Below are 19807 nucleotides of genomic sequence, written 5' to 3'. Positions count from 1 at the left end.
TTAAACCAAAACCCCTAAAAACGCCTCCATAACGGCTTTGAAACCAGCCTAAAATGCTCTGAGACTCTTGAAATGACTCCGAAATCCCCTTAAGACCCACTCGGAGCCCATGTAACGCACACGAGACCTTCGGAAACACCCAAAAACGAACCTGTAACCTTCCTTTGCTTTCATCTGTAAACACCTCCCGGTCGCCGTTGCAATAGTTCCTGTCATTATTAAATATGCTGATGCACAATATTGGTTCTGAGTAGCTTTCCCTCTTTTTATGCAGGGCATAAAAAAGGTGCATAAATTAAAAATGCATAAAAAAAACATGCATAAAAAGAGGTTTTAGTGTATCAAAATTCAAAAAAAATACCAAACTTCGACAAAAAACCTTACCTTTAACGACCTTTGGTACATTTTTGCTAAAAGTTGATAATCAGCACTTTGATGGAAATCAGAACAATTGAAAAATGATTTAAGAGGAATTCCACGGAGTAATGTCAGTCGATCCTGAGCGACCATTTCAAAAATATCTGAAACTTTGCACAGTTTTTCAATTTCATCTAAATCGCCATTTTTCGATATTAAACCTTCATATTCACTCACGACTAACTTTTCAAAAGGGTGTATGCGAAAATAGTTCAAAAATATTCTAAGAGCTGTACCGCAAAAACGGATTGTTCGATTGTCATGAATTTTTCAGCAAAGTTAGATAACTAAATGATGATTCCTTAGAAAATATACACTGTAAAAAATTTCTTTTTATACTTTAAAAAAATATGATCTTTGTCACAAAAACTCAAATATCTCAAAACCCTATCCTTTTTCCAACATCAATTTTTTAGGGGAAATGGCCCATTATATCAGCTATCTACCATAAAATTTTGGTGATGGTAAACTGATAAACAAAAAAGTTATGACATTGCAAACATTTCACAATTTTTACATTTAGTAACAAAAAAAAATTTTTTTTCTGTGTAAATTATTTTGAGAATTATATTTTGATGCAGATTTTATTGTAAAGGCTACCGCCTGAATTAAACAAGTTGTTTTCATGATATTTTTGTTTGATTATTCATAATTACTATAGTATCTATTTGAAACTTAGACGCGATCCAGTGTTGTGATCAAAAATATTGAGAGTGTCATACTTTTTATTGTACGTGACTGGTGAAAAAATCCCTTGATAGTGTTGAAAAGCTGTTGATTATAAGAAAAATGGAATTAAACTTATTTTTAAGACAAAAGTTGTATAATAAAAGTTTCGTTTACGCGTATACGTCTAGTTCTGCAAAAAAAATACCTCTTAGAGAACAGACTTTATGATCAGAAGAATGCGAGTAACTTCAACAACAACAAATGCATGAGAGGTACATACCACAGACAAACAGACGAAACGCCTACAACAATTTTCGTGAAAATCCATCGCCTAGTTCACACTACCACCACCTGGTGGAAATGTTTCACGTAACACTGCGTTGTGCAATATCGTCATCAGAAGGCGCTAGTGTGAAACGTCAAACGCAAAGAAAAACGATGGGTGTTTTTCTGGTTATGAAAGCCACAACCAAGATTCAAAATGATCGTTAAAGGCGTGGTCAATGGAAATTTCGTCAGTGTTACGATTGTTTGTCTGTATACATACCATGAAAATGCTCACGAAAATGCAAAAAAATACTACCGCTATGGATAATAAAAATTTTATAGTAATTTTTTTCTTCAGCCAAGCAAACAACACCAAACTAGTCAGTTAAAACTAATAAGTGATTTTGTTTATTATAATCTAACGAACAACATGAACAGTCGCTTTCTCAAAGGTCTTCAACTCAACGCTCTCTTGTAGACCGTTTGATGAAAAAAAATGTTCAAAAGAGTTACGAAATCTCACCGAAAGCACCATAGATAAACATAAAGAGACTGGTTATGCCCAAATGTCCACAATGAATACAAATTTACGCATTTGCACGTCCTGCCGTCTAGACTTTGACAAACGAGCCATCTATATATCATCGGTAAAGCAGGGCGCAGGAAGTTCGAAGACGACAACAACTGAGAAATTGCCAGAAGTGCTAAGTGCAGAGAGTCATGCCACCGTACCATCAGGGACATCTGTTTAAACAATTTAATCACGCCCCTTTTCAAAAATGCTTTGAAATATTCTTCAACATCTACAGTAGACGTTCGGTCGGTGCAAACGGTTTAACTGCAATGCTTTTTAACTGCAAGCCCGGTAAGTGCAAAAATTTTGCAGTTATCGCACCGCTATCCGTCAAAACGGTGCGCCAAGTTAGCCCAAATGAACAATCGAATGAATTTTTCGTTCATTTAACGTCAATTGATGGGTTGTTGACGGCTATCTGACGTTGCAGTTATCGAATTTTGTTCGCTAACTGAAACGTAAACATTCCCCGTAACGTGGGTAGATCACCTTAGAATGGTGCGTTGCGGTGTAATATCTACCATATCAAATTTTGATCTTGATATTTACCGTATTTATAAATATTCCAAGATCAAAGTTTGATTCACTTTTTTGTATTTTGTAGTTTATTTTGTTTTAGTGCACTACTAATTAATATTTTATTTCAGCAGGATTCAGGTAAATTTATCGTACTTATTTGACGTACGATGTTAATATTATTTTACATTTCAGATTACCAACCGAAGAAGCTAGTAATCCAACCAAGATGACGAGGACACAGGATGAATTGGGCAAACAACTGATTCGAAGCAGTCTAACAATGGTGTGCCTGAACGTTGACCAAGCGTATCCTTTGGAGTTTACCCTTCCACTAACAACAACCTAACAATCCCGTGACACCTAGGACTGAGAGATCGTAGAGTTGTCTACATTTTTCATAGGTGTCCAAAACTAACCATCCTTTCCCATTCCTCAGCAGTCGCAAGGACGTGGCCAGGACAGTGCTCGACCATTGGAGGATTGCGTCAGTCTTGTCTAAGAGTCAGAGATTAGTCCTACATTTTTGTGCTTTGGTTCGGACGGGAAGGAGGCAACCCTCATAACAGCGGCCTAGGACTGTACCACCTACGAATTTGTGCGACTCGCTTAATGCTAATGCTAATGCTAACTGAAACGTTAACATGTTGCAGTTATCGAACGTCTACTGTATATTGTTTCAATAATTTTAACGTTGCAAAACAGGCTTTCAATGCATGATGAATGCATCTTGAAGAAGAATATAGCAAATTCCTGAATAAACGACTAATGCGCGGAGGGCGTGATAAAATCGGAACATTACTGTACATATAATATACATAATACATAATAAAAACAGCTTGTTTTACTCATGCAAGGCCATTAACAATAAAATCAGCATCAAACTGCGATTTCAGGCCGAAATAATTTACACTAAAAAAAAATATTACTAAATGTGAAAATTGTAAAATGTTTGAATAACCATAACTTTTTTGTTTTTTAGTTTATCATCACCAAATTTTTATGGTAGATTGATAATACAATAGACCGTTTTCCCAAAAAAATTACGTTGGTAAAAAGATAGGGTTTTGAGATATTTGAGTTTTTGTGAGAAAAATGATATTTTTTAATGTTAAAAAAGATTTTTTTTCACAGTGTATACTTTCTTAGGAATCACCATTTAGTTATCTAACCTTGCTGAACAATAAAATCAGCATCAAACTACGATTTCTGTCCGAAATAATTTACACAGAAAAAAATATTTACCAAATGTGAAAATTGTGAAATGTTTGAAATGTTATAACATTTTTGTTTATTAGTTTACCATCACCAATTTTTTATGGTAGATTGCTAATACAATGGACCGTCCTTCCTAAAAATACGTTGGTAAAAAGATAGGGTTTTGAGTTATTTGAATTTTTGTGGCAAAAATTATATTTTTTCATGTTAAAAAAGATTTTTTTTCACAGTGTATATTTTCTTAGAAATCACTATTTAGTTATATAACTTTGCTGAAAAAATCATAGCAATCGAACGAACCATTTTGGCTGTGCAGATTTTTGAATATTTTTGAACCATTTTCACATACACCCTTTTGAAAAGTTAGTCGTGATTCAAAATAAAAATTTGATATCGAAAAATCGCGATTTAGATGGAACTGAAAAACTGTGCAAAGTTTCAGTTCAATAGAAAATCATGAATTAAAAAATTTCCTTAATTTTGATGCTGTTGCTTCGAATCGCTCTTAAATAGAAATATAAATAAAAAGTGTGTATGAAGGATATGACTAAGCATTTCAAGAGGATTTATCTGACCACTCAGCAATACTATAATTCTAAAAACGCTGCTTGATGTTCATCCACTCGCTGTCAATATTCATAGCATTTTTATCCCGATCTTTCATTTTCAATTTGTTTTTAAATTTCTGCAGAAGCACAAAGCAACTATATCTTTAAAGAGTATGTATATTATTTATTATTTTTTGTTTAGAATAAATATTTAATATTCATATGAGAATTCATATACCATATATTCTTATACCTAAAGCTTTTTCTGTAGTGGTGCTTGGAGACGGACTGGTTAAATAACTGAAAACTTATCTCAAATTCTTTAGACTAAGGGTTTGCCGAAACTACACATTTGGATACTTCAACATTACGTAGACTTTTACAAATATAAAAAAAATATTATTTTGATTTTGAAAACTACGTAACGTTAGTAAATTAAAGCCTATGAAAGCGATAAAATCTATGTATTTAAACAGTCAGTCCAAATTTTCAAAAAAAGAACAATTTTTAAATATACGTGCTGGTGGGTCGCCAAATTCTATAAAAATCAAAAGTGGGTCGCAAGCTAATAAAGTTTGAGAACCCCTGGACTAAACAGATGATTAAATACGCAAAACTATTATCCTTCAACAGCACAATTGTGCTGGTTCGTCACGAAAGGGATATACCCATGTTGCATGCACAGAAAAAAATATGTAATTAAAATTAAGCGAGAAATCATGCACATAAAGGGAATGCTAGAGTTAGTGCACTTTTACATGAGATATAATGTAAAATTACATCACCATCGTGTAAATTTCCGCCAACCATCGCGTAAACCATCATGGACTCTAATCGGTTACGCGACTATTAGCGGAAATTTACACGATCGTAACGTAATTTTACATGATATCTCATGTAAATATGCACTAACTCTAGCTTTCCCTTTATGTGCATGATTTCTCGCTGAATTTTACATGAATATTTTTTTCTGTGTGGTTTTAGTGCATAAAACACCATGAAACAGCAACCTGCTTGAATTTGGAGCCGCCATATTGGATTCTTAACCGCCATCTTGGATGTTCTGGTCGCCATTTTTGTGATGTATGGACAAATTAAATGTACCCATATTGCTTGGTTTAAAAGCTTCTATTAAACAGACGCCATCTTTGAAGCTTAGGCTGCCATCTTGAATATTAAGCCACCATCTTGAAGTTTGGGCCGACATCGTGGACTTTTTGGTCTCCAGTGTTGATTCGTCAACCATGATAAAGGTAACAAAAATCACCACAGTTCGATGTATCGCCTGATAGGGCTTGGGTCAGTTTTATATACGGCCAGTTCTACCACTGAAATGGCCATCACTCCGGAACGCCTTGATCGATTCGCACCATTTTTAATAGCAAACAATGCGATAAAATTCCGGTTCGATTCGGTCCGGTTCTAAAATCCAAAAATCGGGCAATGGGCAATGCCTTAGAAGTGGCATTTGTACACAGGCATACACACTAGACTGCAAATTTAGTATGGGAAAACGTACTTTTTTTGCATTTTTGTAATAAGTTGAAATTTGTTGTCTGAAAAGATTCAATCAATGATGTTAAAGTATAGCCTAGGATATGCCGAAAAACCTTGTCAAAGACCGCAAAGTGATACAACACTTGTGACAACAGTTATTACGTTCAGATCATCCGATGGTGCCTCACATTTAAAAGAATAACATCAATAATAAAATCTCAATTTTTGACCTGCATTAACAAGCGTCTAACTTTTTCCACAAGTATCGGATCACTTTTCAGTCTTTGACAAAGTTTTTCGGCATATCCTAGGCTACATATTAACGTTATCAGTTACATGGTTTTAGACAAAAATAAATCAACTTATGAACAAAATGCAAAAAAGGACATTATCCCATACTATACTCCATACAAATTTTAAACGCAATGCGGAATACGGGGACGCAACCAATCGCTCCCAAACAGCAAGCCTCGTTGGTTAAATGCACGACTCGTGCTGAAAAATCAACTTTTTGCAACTCGTTACATAAATAACTATTTTTGAGTGAACATATAGCCTTTCAGTACACATTCTAAATCTGCAGTATTTTTGATAATTAATTTTTAAATTTATGGCAAAATTTTTCAAAATGTGGTCGGTCATATTCATCATCTTCATCATAATTAACGGTGATAGCCCATGTCCATGGAGCACTGATATCAAAAACACATTTTTTTTTTCGCAGTTCGAACGTGATTGGGGCTGCCCATAAACCACGTGGTCATTTTTTTGGGGCTTTTCAAACCCATTGTGGGTCATGTGGTCATTTGTCCATACAATTTTTTTTATTTGTCCATACAAAATGGTCATTGGCCGAAACCCCCCCCCCCCCCCCCCCCTCATGACCACGTGGTTTATGGACAGACCCATTACTGTTACGACCACTGTATAAGCCACGGCTTAGGAACAACATGTCGAATACCAAAATGAATGCCTTCTGCAAAACCAAGAAACAATGGAAAACTTCTTTTTCTTCTTTATGGCTCTACATCCTCACTGGGACTTAGCCTGCCTCTCTCCAACTTAGTGTTCTTTTGAGCACTTCCACAGTTATTAACTGGAGGGCTTTCTTTGCCAGCCATTGCATGAATTTGTATATTGTGAGGCAAGCACAATGCTACACTATGCCCAGGGAGTCGAGAAAATTTTCCCGCAGGAACGGGAATCGAACCCGCCGTCTCCGGATTGGCGATCCATAGCCTTAACCACTAGGCTAACTGGAGACCCCTAAACAATGGAAAACTACGTAAGATTTTACGGTGGACTTTTCAGTTCTTTCGAATCTTGACGGGACCACAACTAGATGCTAGACTCTGATGGCTGTGTGAAAATCTCTCTGGAAAGTGTAATGCGATGAACCTGATCATATTACTCGAGAAATACCTGCAGGTAGTTGGAGCGCTCAATAAGTAATGTAGTGAACCGAAAGTTTGGAGTCAATCTAGTATTTGGTGTATCCACCAAGATTTACTCTATCCATCGACCATAATTCCATCAAAATGACAATTCCCCTAATTCCAATTTAATTTTCTCAAAAAAAAAATAATTAGCGGAATTCATCCTGGATAAGCTAGTAAAAGGTAGTATTCTCCAGCTATAAGAAAACAAACTGAGAAGTTACTCTGTCATTCAATCTCACTTTTTATCATAAAATAGAAGAATGGATAAAGGATCACTTAATAAAGGAAACGTTGATTGATTGCTTGCTTTATTTAGTCGATATGTAAGGTATTAAAATTACTAGAATAAATATCACTGCATTTTTAGTTCACACGTCTATCCTCCTCGGTTGGGAAACTTTCCTCCGGTGCCACGGGCCTCCCGTTTCGAACGTAAATTCACTCCTTGCACGTGACGTTGGGTTCGGGCTTGCGGGTACTGAAAAATACAGAAATTGTGTGTTGGGATTTGCAATTACGTTTTCCAAGATGTTACTAGTATGACTTCAGACCACTGAATGATCAGCGTTCGCGGATGAAAGCTCGACCGAGGGTCCTTCCGAAATGCCTTCCGGTAACTGTCTAACGGCCTGAAACTTAAAAATGTTATGATAACAAGACATTAGTAGGTACCTACTCTGGAATCACGAGGCTTTACTTACCCTTCGGAATGGCATCGATGGTGGGCTAGGGAATCCTTCTGGTGGTGATGGCGGTTGTGGCATCTGGGGCATTTGCGGGCTTCTCTTCAGCTGTAAAAGAAACACTAAAATAAAGAAAAAGATTTTCCAAAATTTAACAAAATTACCCTGTAAACATCTTCTTGTTTCGTAGCACTTGCTAAGTCTAGCACTATGAATGTTACTGAAAATAGCGCGAAGTACAAACTTGAACGACCCATTTCCACAGTTGTAATGAGCATAGTCACTCGCCTAATGGGGTTTTATACGGGAGCGAATACAAGATTGGCAATAACGATTATTTCGTCACCTTATTAGTGACGGTCGGTTAATTACTCGGTCGACGAATTGCGGAAGATTGATGCTGGAGACAACGGGCCCGTGATGGGAAAAAGCGACCGGAATTGTCACATTATATTTGCACTCTACGTGTTTTCGAACGTGTGCAGTTGATATTTCCTGTTTTTTATTGTTCCAGTTTCAACACGTGGTTTTTGAATCGTTGTTATTTATATACTAGAGGTATATTTCTTGAGTTTAAAGGTTCGAATGAAAACTATGCAATGTCATGTCAAGGCGAGTCTAATAACACAGGATTACAAGATGCTTGATATACTTTTACGAGTAGAATCAGAATCCCTATAACGTATTCATTAGCTCTCAAGTTTCTAGACTTTTCACATTTGGTACAAAAGTTCACATTTCATTCATTTCAAGCTTTATCTCAAAAGGCAGCGCACGTGGGACAGTTCCACCAAAGAAAGGTGGACCCACAGGTTGATCCCGAGGGGAAGTAACACTCCACCTGACTCAGATCCTTTCAGGCAATGGTTGCTTCTGACAGTATCTGGTTCAGAGGAAATGGTGGAACACGTTTTCTTCGTGTGCCCACGTTTTCGCACAATGAGTGACCGCATGCTTGTCACATGCTGGGAGGACACAACTCCGAACAATTTTGTCCAGAGGATGTGCAGGGATGAGTTTGGTTGGATTGCCGTTTCAACGACTATCACCCACATCTTCTTGGAGCTACCGAGGAGGTGGCGTGTGGATTCGGAGAATGGCTTGTCCAGACGCGCTACAAGAGGTGGTCCAGGGGTTCAGAATCGGCTTCGTAGGTTATACCGGTGCCCTGCGGTCGATATCGACTGTTACAGTGGCCGCGGAAAGGAAGTCCTGGTAGCGCTGCTGTCGTTGCGTCGGTCTACTGGGTTGTCTCTGAGCCCGTTATTGGAAAGGGGTCCCCAGTAAGAACCTGGGCAAGTGGAGACCCTACTGTCAGCAACCTTCTGGTGCAGCTGATAGGGCCTGAGGGTAGTGATACCCTTGCCTTCAGCAGGTCAGATCTGGTTGCACGTAGGCATCAGTTCTTGTCAGTCTTGCCTGCAAAACAGTTGGGCGCGGGCGGGGTTAACCGTGCCCGCCTTTCGAGGACAAAGGGAATGATGAGAACCACTCGGGAAACTGGCTAAGCGCCAGCATGCTACCGTGATACTCTCCAACGCGAGTCATCGATTTTCGTTGCTGCAGGCTACACATTTAATCTTGAGGGTGCGATGTGCACTAGCCCCTCTCTGAAGGAATGCCTTCTTGGTGGTTCCAGACAGACGCAGAGGCTTAAGGTGAAACATCAAGAAATCCCATTGCAATTTTGCATACAAACTTTAGAGGCACAAATCTGACGAACGAAGCATCGACCCAAGCCGCACTTGTTTATCCTGGATTTGCTCACTTGCAAAAAGAGGCAGCTTTTCCAAATCGAGCGCATTTGTTTACGAATTTTTAAGATTGGTGCTCTTGAAATCGTGAGTAGGGGTTTAAGTCGGCCATTGTGGCAGCCATATTTGTATCCTCTGAAGTTTCTCCTTAAGAAGCGAGTAGTCCTGGCTTATACTTTTGTTGTAGAAGACGGCCTTAACCTCACACTACCCGGACCTTCCTGATCGGATGTCTGGTGAGCAGATTTTCCCCCTATGGTTTAGAAAAATAAGAGCCATGTTTAAGAGTAGGCACGAGAGTCCGTCACCTTGTCGCAGTCACGGCGAGATTCGAAGAAACTGGATAGTTCATCCGAAACCGTTAAATAGTTTTGCCCACCGTCCATCATTGCTTTAATCAGTCTAGTCAGCTTTCCAGGAAAGCCGTTCTCGTCCCAAGAACAGTAAAAATTAGTCCACGAAATTTGCTAGAATTTCTACCGTGAAATCCGTAATCTCTATTTTGAGTTCTTCAGAAGCCTGGATATTATTTTTAGAATCATTGAAGGAGTTTTCCATATATCCATACCCATCTGATTACTCCAAGCAATTGTTGAAGAATACATAGAAAGTATCCCCCGAATTATAGCTTAAATAAAGATGATTCATTTAATATTGTTTGATTCATTTTGTATTGTTGTTCTATGTTCGATACTTTGGTAAGTTTATTGATAAGATTCCCCAGCTCTTTTAAGTATAAACCGGTGGGAACTTTGGTCGTATGTGGAAAGAGGCGGGGGATTTGCTAAGGTAATTTTACTGGGTCTCTAAGGACGGGGGGTTGACGTTAAGTCCGACGAGCCGGCCGTAAAAAAAAACAAGCAGCGAATAATCAATAAGAGAATACGAACCGAGACCAAGGACCCAGCGAACTAGCTATTGGAAGCTGGGTACGTGGAACTACAGATTTCTCGATTTTATAGGGAGCACCCGCATGCCGATCTACTGAAGGACCGTTGGTTCAGCATCGTAGTGCTGCAGATGGTGTGTTTGACAGGATCCATGGTGCGAGAGGTAATCATACCATTTTCCAGAGCTGCGGCAACACACGCGCGCTAGGAACAGCTTTCATCGCACAGTGGTCCAGATTTGAAAATACGTGGCAAAAATTGTCAAATCATAGTAGTCTGCTAGTTTTAGCCTAAATGAATATACTGAACCTTAATTGAGCTCTCAATTTCATATTAATGGCATTTTCATTATTTGTCGATTTCTTCGAACGAATTTCGAACAAAATTTCTGTTTTTTATACAATTTGGCTATACACATATCTTAATGGCGTTAATGTTTTGGCAGCTCTTGGCAGTTGCAATTTTCTTTAATAAATTCTGTATACTTAGACGTGCGTTTGAACCGAATATCTGCGCGGGGAGTAGCTGGGAGCGATTTGTAAGACACTTTGAAGTTGAAATATAAGAATTTCTTGTACTAATAATATGTGGTGTTAATTTTGAGGTCAAAAGTGTTATTTTGAACTCTTTTTTCATTGCAGGTGCCTTATATACACAAATACTTACGAATAAACTTCTGGAAGCCATTGAATTATTTATATTATTAGACTTTTGTAGTGATTGAACTTGCTTGTGTTCTTTATCAAAAAATCAGCAATTTTTCCATCAGCAGCTATTTAGCGCTGTAAAAAGAAACAAAATCACGATTCCAATTTATTTGAAAGACAGTCAATGCTTCTGATATTGTAAATGAATGATCGATATACTGGAATCCATTTGAGAGATGTTCAAAAATTAAGTTTTCGCTAGCTCTTCTCAATATTGGACCATTGTGCATCGTGATGGGCGACATGAAGAGGCGCGTGATCGATTGGTAGCAGATCGATGAAAGAATGTGCAAGTTGAGGATCAAGGACCGATTCTTCAACTTCAGCATAATCAACGTGCACAGCCTACACTCCGGAAGCACTGACTATGACAAGAACGCATTCTACGCGCAGCTCGAACGCGAGTACGACCGCTGCCCAAGCCAAGACGTCAAGATCATCATAGGAGATCTAATCGCTCAGGTAGGCCAGGAGGAGGAATTCAGACCGACAATTGGAAAGTTCAGCGCCCACCAGCTAACAAACGAAAACGGCCTACGACTCATCGATTTCTCCACCTTTAAAAACATGGCCATACGCAGCACCTATTTGCCAACACATCCACTCTTATCATTACACCTAGAGATCACCATAGCAAACGGATTCTCAAATCGCCTACGTTCTGATTGCACATACACGCATAATTTCCCAGCAGCGCACCCGGTCGAGAGAGTGCTCGATGCGGCCCCTTTGAAGCACTGCTGGATTACAATCAAATCAGCCCTCAACAACGCGGCTGAGATCACTATGAAGTATGAATAACGGAGTAGACGAAACGATAGGTTCGTCGAGGCGTGCAGAGCGGTTTTTGGAGGAGAAGAAAGCGCATGGAACCCCACAGAATGTGGAGCGATACAGACAGAAGCGGAAGCAGCAGACCCGCCTCTTCCGGAAGAAAAAAAAAGCCACCTGGAAGAAGTGGAATGCGAGGAAATGGAACTGCTGTACCGGGCACAAGAAATACGGAAGTTCTTCTAGAAGCTCAACGCATTCCGCAAAGGCCTCGTGTCGCAAGCCAAAATCTACATGGATATGGACGAGAGTCTCATGACGGACAAACGTAAGATGATCGAAAGGTAGAAGCAGCACTTCGACGAACACCTGAATGGCGAGAGAATGTAGGCTCGGTGGATCAAGATAGCGAATGAAATGACTATGTTGGTGCAGCAGATGATGGGAACGAACCAACTCTCACGATGAGGGAAGTTAAGGATGCCATCCACCAGGTCAAAAACAACAAGTAGTTGGCAAGGTCGATATCGCAGCATAACCTAGAGCGACTGAAGCAACCGGATGTTGCCTCAGCATACGCGCAGAATCTCGAGGCAGCGTTGCCAGACGAGGGCGAGCTCGATAAGGCCCCTCTAGCAGCCATCAACGACGCAGCCGAGAGCACCATCGGGAACGTGGAACGAAATCGACGGAACGAATGGTTCGACGAAGAGTGCAGAACGGTTTTGGAGGAGAAGAACGCAGCGAGGGCGGTAATGCTGCAGCAAGGGACTCGACAAAACGTGGAACGTTACAAACAGAAGCGGAAACAGCAGACCCGCCTGTTTCGGGACAAAAAGCGCCGCCTGGAAAAAGCGAAGTTTGAAGAAATGGAACTGCTGTGCCGTTCCCAAGAAACACGGAAGTTCTATCAGAAGCTCAACACATCCCGCAACAGCTTCGTGCCGCGAGTCGAAATATGCAGGGATAAAGACGGATGCATGTTGACGGACGGACGTGAGGTAATCGAAAGGTGGAAGCAGCACTTCGATCAGCACCTGAACGGCGTGGAGAACATAGGCACCGGAGCCCACGGCAAGGGAGGAAACGACGACACCAGTGCAGTGGAGGACGGAAATGAACCAACTCCTGTGCTGAGGGAAGTTAAGGATGCCATTCACCAACTCAAAACCAACAAAGCAGCAAAGCAGCAAGAAAAGCGAACTTTTGAGCGATCACCATTTTGAATGCAGCCTTCAAAGTGCTACCTCAGATCATCTTCCGTCGCCTGAGTTCGTGAAAAATTACCAAGCCGGCTTCAACGACGGCCAGTCGACAGACCAGATCTTCACCACACGGCAAATCCTCTAGAAATGCCGCAACTACCAGGTCCCAACGCATCACTTATTCATCGACTTCAAGGCGGTATCGATCGCACAGAGCTATTGAAAATCACGGACGAGAACAGCTTTTCCGGAAAGCTTCCCAGACTGATTAGAGCGACGATGGACGGTGTGCAGAACAGCGTAAGCACAGACAAACAGACGTAACACTCTTCAAAACGGCTTGGTACATGGATTAAACGATCAATTCAAATTACATTTGATTTCCGCGATCCTTCCACCAGTAGGGTGGGGCTAATTTCAAAAAATCTCTCCGATATATAATTTCCCAAGTGGAAAGTGATCTACTAGTCGAAATAAGTGAGCTGTACAAAAATTAGCGATTTCGGTTGATATTTAGGGGTGGCGCAAAGGGTTCAAGTAAAATTTTTGCTAGAACAAACTTTCAAAAAACATTTCAAAATTAGTTTTCAAACTTAATTTTTCTAGACTAAATCGGTGATTTTAGAACCCGTGTTGGAGCGTTAGCCCGGCTCCAGTGGGAACGCAAAACTGTCCGATCCTCAAAACTGTGTCGCCGAGTGCAGTCTCTGAATAACTCTGATGCTCTCGCAAGAGCGGGTGGTGGCTATCTTGTGCCCTGAAAAGGACGGTGGGGAAAATGCCACTCAAGCCAATACTGCACGCAACACGGCTTCAAGATGGAAGTTTTCTCGCGGTGGACTGTATTCTCTGGTGGACCACTTTGTGTGATTTCGGATCCGCTGTAGGGAATCTTCTCTGGAGCCTTGGTCGGATGCAAAAAGAACGGAAAACACTGCTTTGACTTAGCAACTATTTATTCGATGTTGACACCTTGGAGTACAAATGAAAACTGACAACTTTTCTTAATGCTATGCGTCTTATATGCTAGGGAGTTTTGAGTTGGCAGCAGCGGTTTGCCGCTTGGCAGCAGCAGTTTACTACTTGCTGGCGGAGAGGCGAAGCCTATTATTGATAATGTTCATGCCGTGCCTGCGTATGTGTGCAAATGAAATGTTCTTTATGGAGGCAGTCGGGCAGGAATAAAACAAAACTTGGCAACATGCGGTGAGCATGTTCGGACATGTCAAGGCGTCACTTTGGCATTGGCGCCAACAACCCGATTGGGCCAAATTTGTGCTCAAAATTGCGATATCTCTACTGGTTTCTGAGATATTTGAAAAAAAATGTCGTTTTTCAGTATTTTTTTAGTTGGATTTCAAAATATGACATTTTTTTCAAATATCTCGGAAACCAGTAGAGATATCGCAAATTTGAGCATATATTTGGCCCAAATGGGTTCTGAAATCACCGATTTAGTCTAGAAAAATTAAGTTTGAAAATTAAATTTGGCATGTTTTTTGAAAGTTTGTTCTAGCAAAAATTTTACTTGAACCCTTTGCGCCACCCCTAAATATCAACCGAAATCGCTCATTTTTGTACAGCTCACTTATTTCGACTAGTAGATCACTTTCCACTTGGGAAATCATATATCGGAGAGATTTTTTGAAATTAGCCCCACCCTAGGCGCTAGTGTTCGATTGCTTTGACGTTTGCCAGTGTACACGTTGCTGAATGATGCAAACGAAAATTACAAGCGATTTGTGTAGTAGTGTGCGTGTTAGACAAACGTCAAATTGAAATCCATCATGGCCGACAGTGTCTCGCGCGGTTCTACCAACAGATGACAGTGTGCTCATGAAAAAGACACTGGGTAAAAGTTTTTGATGAATTTCCTCTAAGAGTTACGTCTATTTATCTGTGGCGTAAGGATTTCGGTTGAACTATGCTAGAAGAATTCATCTACTTCGGTTCCTTACTAACGGCTGACAATAACGTAAGACGTCAAATACGAAGGCACATCATCAGTGGAAGTCGTGCCCTAGGTCGGGCCTACTACGTGCTCTTGAAAAAACTGCGGTCAAAAAAGCTTTACCCCCGCACCAAATGTAACGTACAAGGCACTAATAAGACTGGTGGTCGTGGATGGACACGAGACATGGGCAAGTGCTAGTGTTTGAACGTGCTAAGCGATCTTCGGCGGCGTGGAGGAGAATGGTGAACCATGAGGGATTAACCATGAACTCGCTGCACTCTACGGTGAATCTAACATTCTGAAAGAGGCCAAGGTTGGACGGATCTGGTCGACAGGGCATGTTGCAAGAATGCCGAACAACAACCCTGCAAAATTGTTGTTTGCTAATCATTCGGCTGGTACAAGAAGGCGTGAAGCGCAGAGAGCACAATAATGGGCGGACCAGTTGGAGCGTGATCTGGCGAACGTTGGGCGTGAACGACGTTGAAGAGCTACAGCTGCAAATCGAGTATTATGGCCGCAATTTAGTGTTATCATGTGTTGCGCATAGCAGCGCAGGTAAAATTTGAACTTTCTTTCAATAGTAACTAATTAAATTGTATCTTACGCACTTACAAGCAAAACGACGGTTATGTGTACGGCCAATAATATACTGCATTTAGTTCACCACTGGACTGCGCACTGAGTCTTCATAAGTGCGAAAACGCAAATAAAACTGCGCGATTGCATCAAATCAAATTGATGTCTTCGGCGCACTAATTATTCGATGAATGCTGAATAAGTGCTCTGAAGACACCGTGTCGATTGGATGCAATCGCGCACTTTTATTTGCGTTTTCGCACTCTTGAAAACTAGTGCGATAGTCCAGTGGTGAACTAAATGCGCTATAATAGATCACGATCAGTAATTCAGAACAATATAGCTGTAGTGCGGAGGTGGAAGGGCTCCGTTTTCCGTATTTGATTACCGAATTTGTACTCTAGGATAAGTAGAATAATTATAATTGACTGATAAATACTCTTTTTCATTGCTTTATAGCTGATCGTAGGAAAAATCAACACCTTTCCTTTCTACTGGAAGAGTCGGCATTCGCCAGCACCTCCCACAACCGCAACATCTGTGGTTGTGAAGGTCACAACTATAGATAGTAGGGTAAACTCTACTCTAGTAGAGTTACCCTACTATCTATAGTCAAAACTGTTACGTCTGTTTGTCGGTGGTTGTAGCTTTCACATCCTTCTGGTGCTTCGTGAAATATGTCCACCAGGTAATGGTAATGTGAACTGCACGCTAAGATCAGTTTACCTATTTTTCTAAAATATGGGTAAATTTTATTCAAATTTGCGTAAACTTTACGCAAATATGGGTAAATAAAACTCATATTGTGGAAAAGTGCACAACCTCATTTATAGGTAATATTAACCCACATTTGGGTTACAATTACTCATATGTGTGTCCACATTACCCATATTTGAGTTTTGTTAACCTATATTTGAGTATCATTTACGCATATTTGCGGTTGTGCACTTTTCGGAAAAAAGGTTAACTGATCTAAGCGTGTGGGCGATAAATAACATTTCACGAAAATTGTTCTAATTGTTACGCATATTTCTGGCGTTCGATTTGAATAGGTCCTATCAGCATAGGAATCACAGCAAACATAAGACCTATTCAAATCAAACGCCAGATTTGTCTGCGGAAAAAACTTGTACATTAGGTTATCATATTTATCGTGAAACAAAACAAGATCATGCATATGTGCTAATCATATCTACTCTACCATAGATCTCTAAGCAAGCGTTTATCTTTAGTTTCGTTTGTGCTTTTATAGCTTATCTTTTACCTATGCCCTAATTCTTCATGGCCCCTAAAGCCCCTAAATGAACATAAACCGTTGAATACTTCAATGCTGTAGGCAGACGAGGAGCGATCAGTTTGATTACAGCAATGAGCAACTCTACAGGACAGGTAAGCAGTCTACATTAAAAAGTATTGAAAATATGTTTGTGGAAATTGTAAATCGTACAATAATTTGGAATTCATTAGAAAACTTTAACAGTACTGTGTATTTGAAAAGTTTGAAATAACTTGACTATTACATAAAATCTAGACCTTGATCTAGAAGTACACTAATAGTAGAGATTTTGTATTAACTCAAACTCACAGGTATCTTTGGATAAAGATAAGTGATTAACCAGCCTTTCACATTTCAGATTATTACTTGCCGAGCAGCCATCGCTTGGGAACCGAACAAACCGCTCTCGGTGGAAACCATCGAGGTAGCACCTCCGAAAACAGGAGAAATTCGTATCAAAATTGTGGCAACTGGCGTTTGCCACTCGGATCTCAGTCTCATCGCTGGATATGATCCTGATATAGTGTTTCCTGTTATCTTTGGTCACGAAGGATCAGGAATAGTGGAGAGCGTCGGCGATGGCGTTACCAAGTTTAAACCGGGTGATCACGTGATTCCATTGTACATTCCGCAGTGTTTCGAGTGTAGATCCTGCAAGAATCCCAAAACTAATCTGTGCTCGAATACGCGTCCTAATCACGGTAAAGGAGTTATGCCGGATGGAACATCTCGTTTCACTTGTAAAGGGAACGTGATTTACCATTGTATGCATACGTCTACATTCACCGAGTACACCGTCGTAGAAGAGATTTATTTGTGCAAGATTGATGCATCTGCTCCGTTGGAGAAAGTTTGCTTATTGGGATGTGGTATTCCGACAGGGTATGGAGCTGCCGTGAATACCGCCAATGTTGAAAAAGGAAGCAGTTGTGCCGTCTGGGGTTTGGGAGCTGTTGGATTGGCCACGGTAATGGGTTGTAAGGCCGCTGGAGCAACTAGAATCATTGGCGTCGATATCAATCCGGACAAATTCAAGCTTGCAGAACAATTTGGCTGCACAGAGTTCGTCAATCCAAACGACTATGATAAACCCATCCAACAGGTGCTTGTGGCAAAAACTCAAGGAGGATTGGACTACACATTCGAATGCGTAGGAAATGTGTCAACAATGCGGGCAGCACTCGAGTCATGCTGTCGCGGATGGGGAGTCTCGGTTATAGTTGGAGTAGCAGAGTCAGGACGGGAAATTTCAACACGTCCGTTCTATCTGATTGCTGGTAGAACGTGGAAGGGCACTGTTTTTGGAGGATGGAAAAGCGTTGAAAGTGTCCCAAAGCTTGTCACCAAATACTTGAATAAGGAGTTAATGGTAGATGAATTTATCACCCATACTATGCCGATCGATAAAATAAATGAGGCATTCAAACTTATGAAAGAAGGAAAAAGTATTCGATCAGTTATAATTTTTTGAAAGGATTCAAATAAAGTATATTCCTGTTAACAAATATCTTCTTTATCTAACTTTATTTTTTAAATACAATCGGAAAGTGCCCGTCACAAAACGAATCGGACATTGTTTCGACATCTCTGTAAGCTAAACTGTATTTAAAAACTTAAACGACCACATTGAAATGAACAGACTGCGCCACCATAGACTTGTGTGTTTTTCGAAAAGTCAAGGTGCTAAAATGAAAGATATAGGGTATGTGCACCCTCCCTCAGTCTATTCCTAAAACAAACAAAACAGATAGCGCTTATTGGTTGTTTTTTTTTTTTGATAGGATAAAAATGGGAGCGCTATGCTGAAGATGGGCTTCCTTCCTCTTCATATATGCACCATTTTTGTAGAACATTTAAATTTTCTGAAACATGAATAAGAGCCAAGACGATTTTCGAAAAATTACCATTTTTCACAAAATCTCTCAAAAAACTCAACAGTTTTTGTAATATTTTTGCGACGAAAAGGGACTTGCGATTGGAAGCTCGATACGTGGAACTGCAGATTTATCAGTTTCATCTGGAGCACCCGCAGACTTGCCGATATACTGAATTACCGCGGGTTCGGCATTGTAGCCCTGCAGAAGGTGTGTAGGACAGGATCAACGGTGATCATACCATTTATCTAAGCTGCGTCAACACACGCGAGCTGGGAACAGCTTTTATAGTGACCCAGTACGGAGGGTTAGCCTAACATTAGCCTAATGTTAGACTAACTGGCCAGCATGTTAGGCTAACTTTTTGTCTCACTTTTGCCTAATGTTAGTCTAAAATTAGACAGATATGACACACTTTTGTTAGACATGTTGCAAATTCGAAACATGTTTGTTAGTCTAACATTAGACTAACGTTAGACATGTTTTAGTATGGGCTGTTAGGCAAATGTTAGGCATAGATTTTATGCTGCTTGTTTTCATTCCAGCTGTCATCCGAGCAAGAAGTGTGATTGTAGTAGTGAACTTTTATCGGCGTTCACTACTACAACCGCACTTCTGCCTCGAATGAAAGCTGGACGAAACATATTCAATAAAAAAAAATCGGAGCCTGTTTTAATTTTTTTTAATTTTACTTCAATTTATTTTAATTTTAATTTTAATTTTAATTTTAATTTCAATTTTATTTTAATTTTAATTTTAATTTTAATTTTAATTTTAATTTTAATTTTAATTTTAATTTTAATTTTAATTTTAAGTTTTAATTTTAATTTTAATTTTAATTTTAATTTTAATTTTAATTTTAATTTTAATTTTAATTTTAATTTTAATTTTAATTTTAATTTTAATTTTAATTTTAATTTTAATTTTAATTTTAATTTTAATTTTAATTTTAATTTTAATTTTAATTTT

The 19807-nt window shown here is 39.6% G+C and overlaps 2 protein-coding genes across 4 annotated transcripts; one reads left to right on the top strand and one right to left on the bottom strand.

Moving 5' to 3' along the window:
• Window positions 1-7436: 7436 nt before the first annotated feature.
• Window positions 7437-8141, bottom strand: LOC109405913 (uncharacterized). 3 transcript variants are annotated; one of them, XR_002129109.3, is made up of 4 exons: window positions 7993-8141; window positions 7847-7936; window positions 7681-7774; window positions 7437-7623 (listed from the first exon to the last, which is right to left on the bottom strand). XR_002129109.3 is itself a non-coding variant. In XM_062856103.1 (4 exons), the coding sequence occupies exons 1-4, from the start codon at window positions 8104-8106 to the stop codon at window positions 7522-7524; spliced, it is 390 nt and encodes a 129-aa protein (XP_062712087.1). In that variant the 5' UTR covers window positions 8107-8141; the 3' UTR covers window positions 7437-7521. The 3 variants fall into 3 exon arrangements, 2 of the variants coding, with proteins under 2 accessions (XP_062712087.1, XP_019534519.3); XM_062856103.1 differs by having other exon boundaries at window positions 7697-7780; XM_019678974.3 differs by having other exon boundaries at window positions 7697-7774.
• Window positions 8142-16890: 8749 nt separating this feature from the next.
• On the top strand, window positions 16891-18455 carry LOC109399915 (alcohol dehydrogenase class-3-like). Its single transcript, XM_062856102.1, has 2 exons — window positions 16891-17077; window positions 17323-18455. The coding sequence occupies exons 1-2, from the start codon at window positions 17057-17059 to the stop codon at window positions 18433-18435; spliced, it is 1134 nt and encodes a 377-aa protein (XP_062712086.1). The 5' UTR covers window positions 16891-17056; the 3' UTR covers window positions 18436-18455.
• The last annotated feature ends 1352 nt before the right edge of the window (window positions 18456-19807 follow it).

Source organism: Aedes albopictus, chromosome 3 (genome assembly GCF_035046485.1).
Source record: "Aedes albopictus strain Foshan chromosome 3, AalbF5, whole genome shotgun sequence".
NCBI lineage: Eukaryota > Metazoa > Arthropoda > Insecta > Diptera > Culicidae > Aedes > Aedes albopictus.
This window is presented reverse-complemented; position numbering and strand designations above follow the sequence as displayed.

Bases quoted from the DNA above. Each gene is read 5' to 3' on its own strand.
- LOC109405913 (XM_062856103.1), bottom strand. From the start codon at position 8,106: ATGCTCATTACAACTGTGGAAATGGGTCGTTCAAGTTTGTACTTCGCG. The intron at 7,781-7,846 runs GTAAGTAAAGCC...AACATTTTTAAG, and splicing joins CATCGATGCCATTCCGAAGG to TTTCAGGCCGTTAGACAGTT. The intron at 7,624-7,696 runs GTCTGAAGTCAT...TGTATTTTTCAG, and splicing joins CGAACGCTGATCATTCAGTG to TACCCGCAAGCCCGAACCCA.
- LOC109399915 (XM_062856102.1), top strand. From the start codon at position 17,057: ATGAGCAACTCTACAGGACAG. The intron at 17,078-17,322 runs GTAAGCAGTCTA...TTCACATTTCAG, and splicing joins TGAGCAACTCTACAGGACAG to ATTATTACTTGCCGAGCAGC.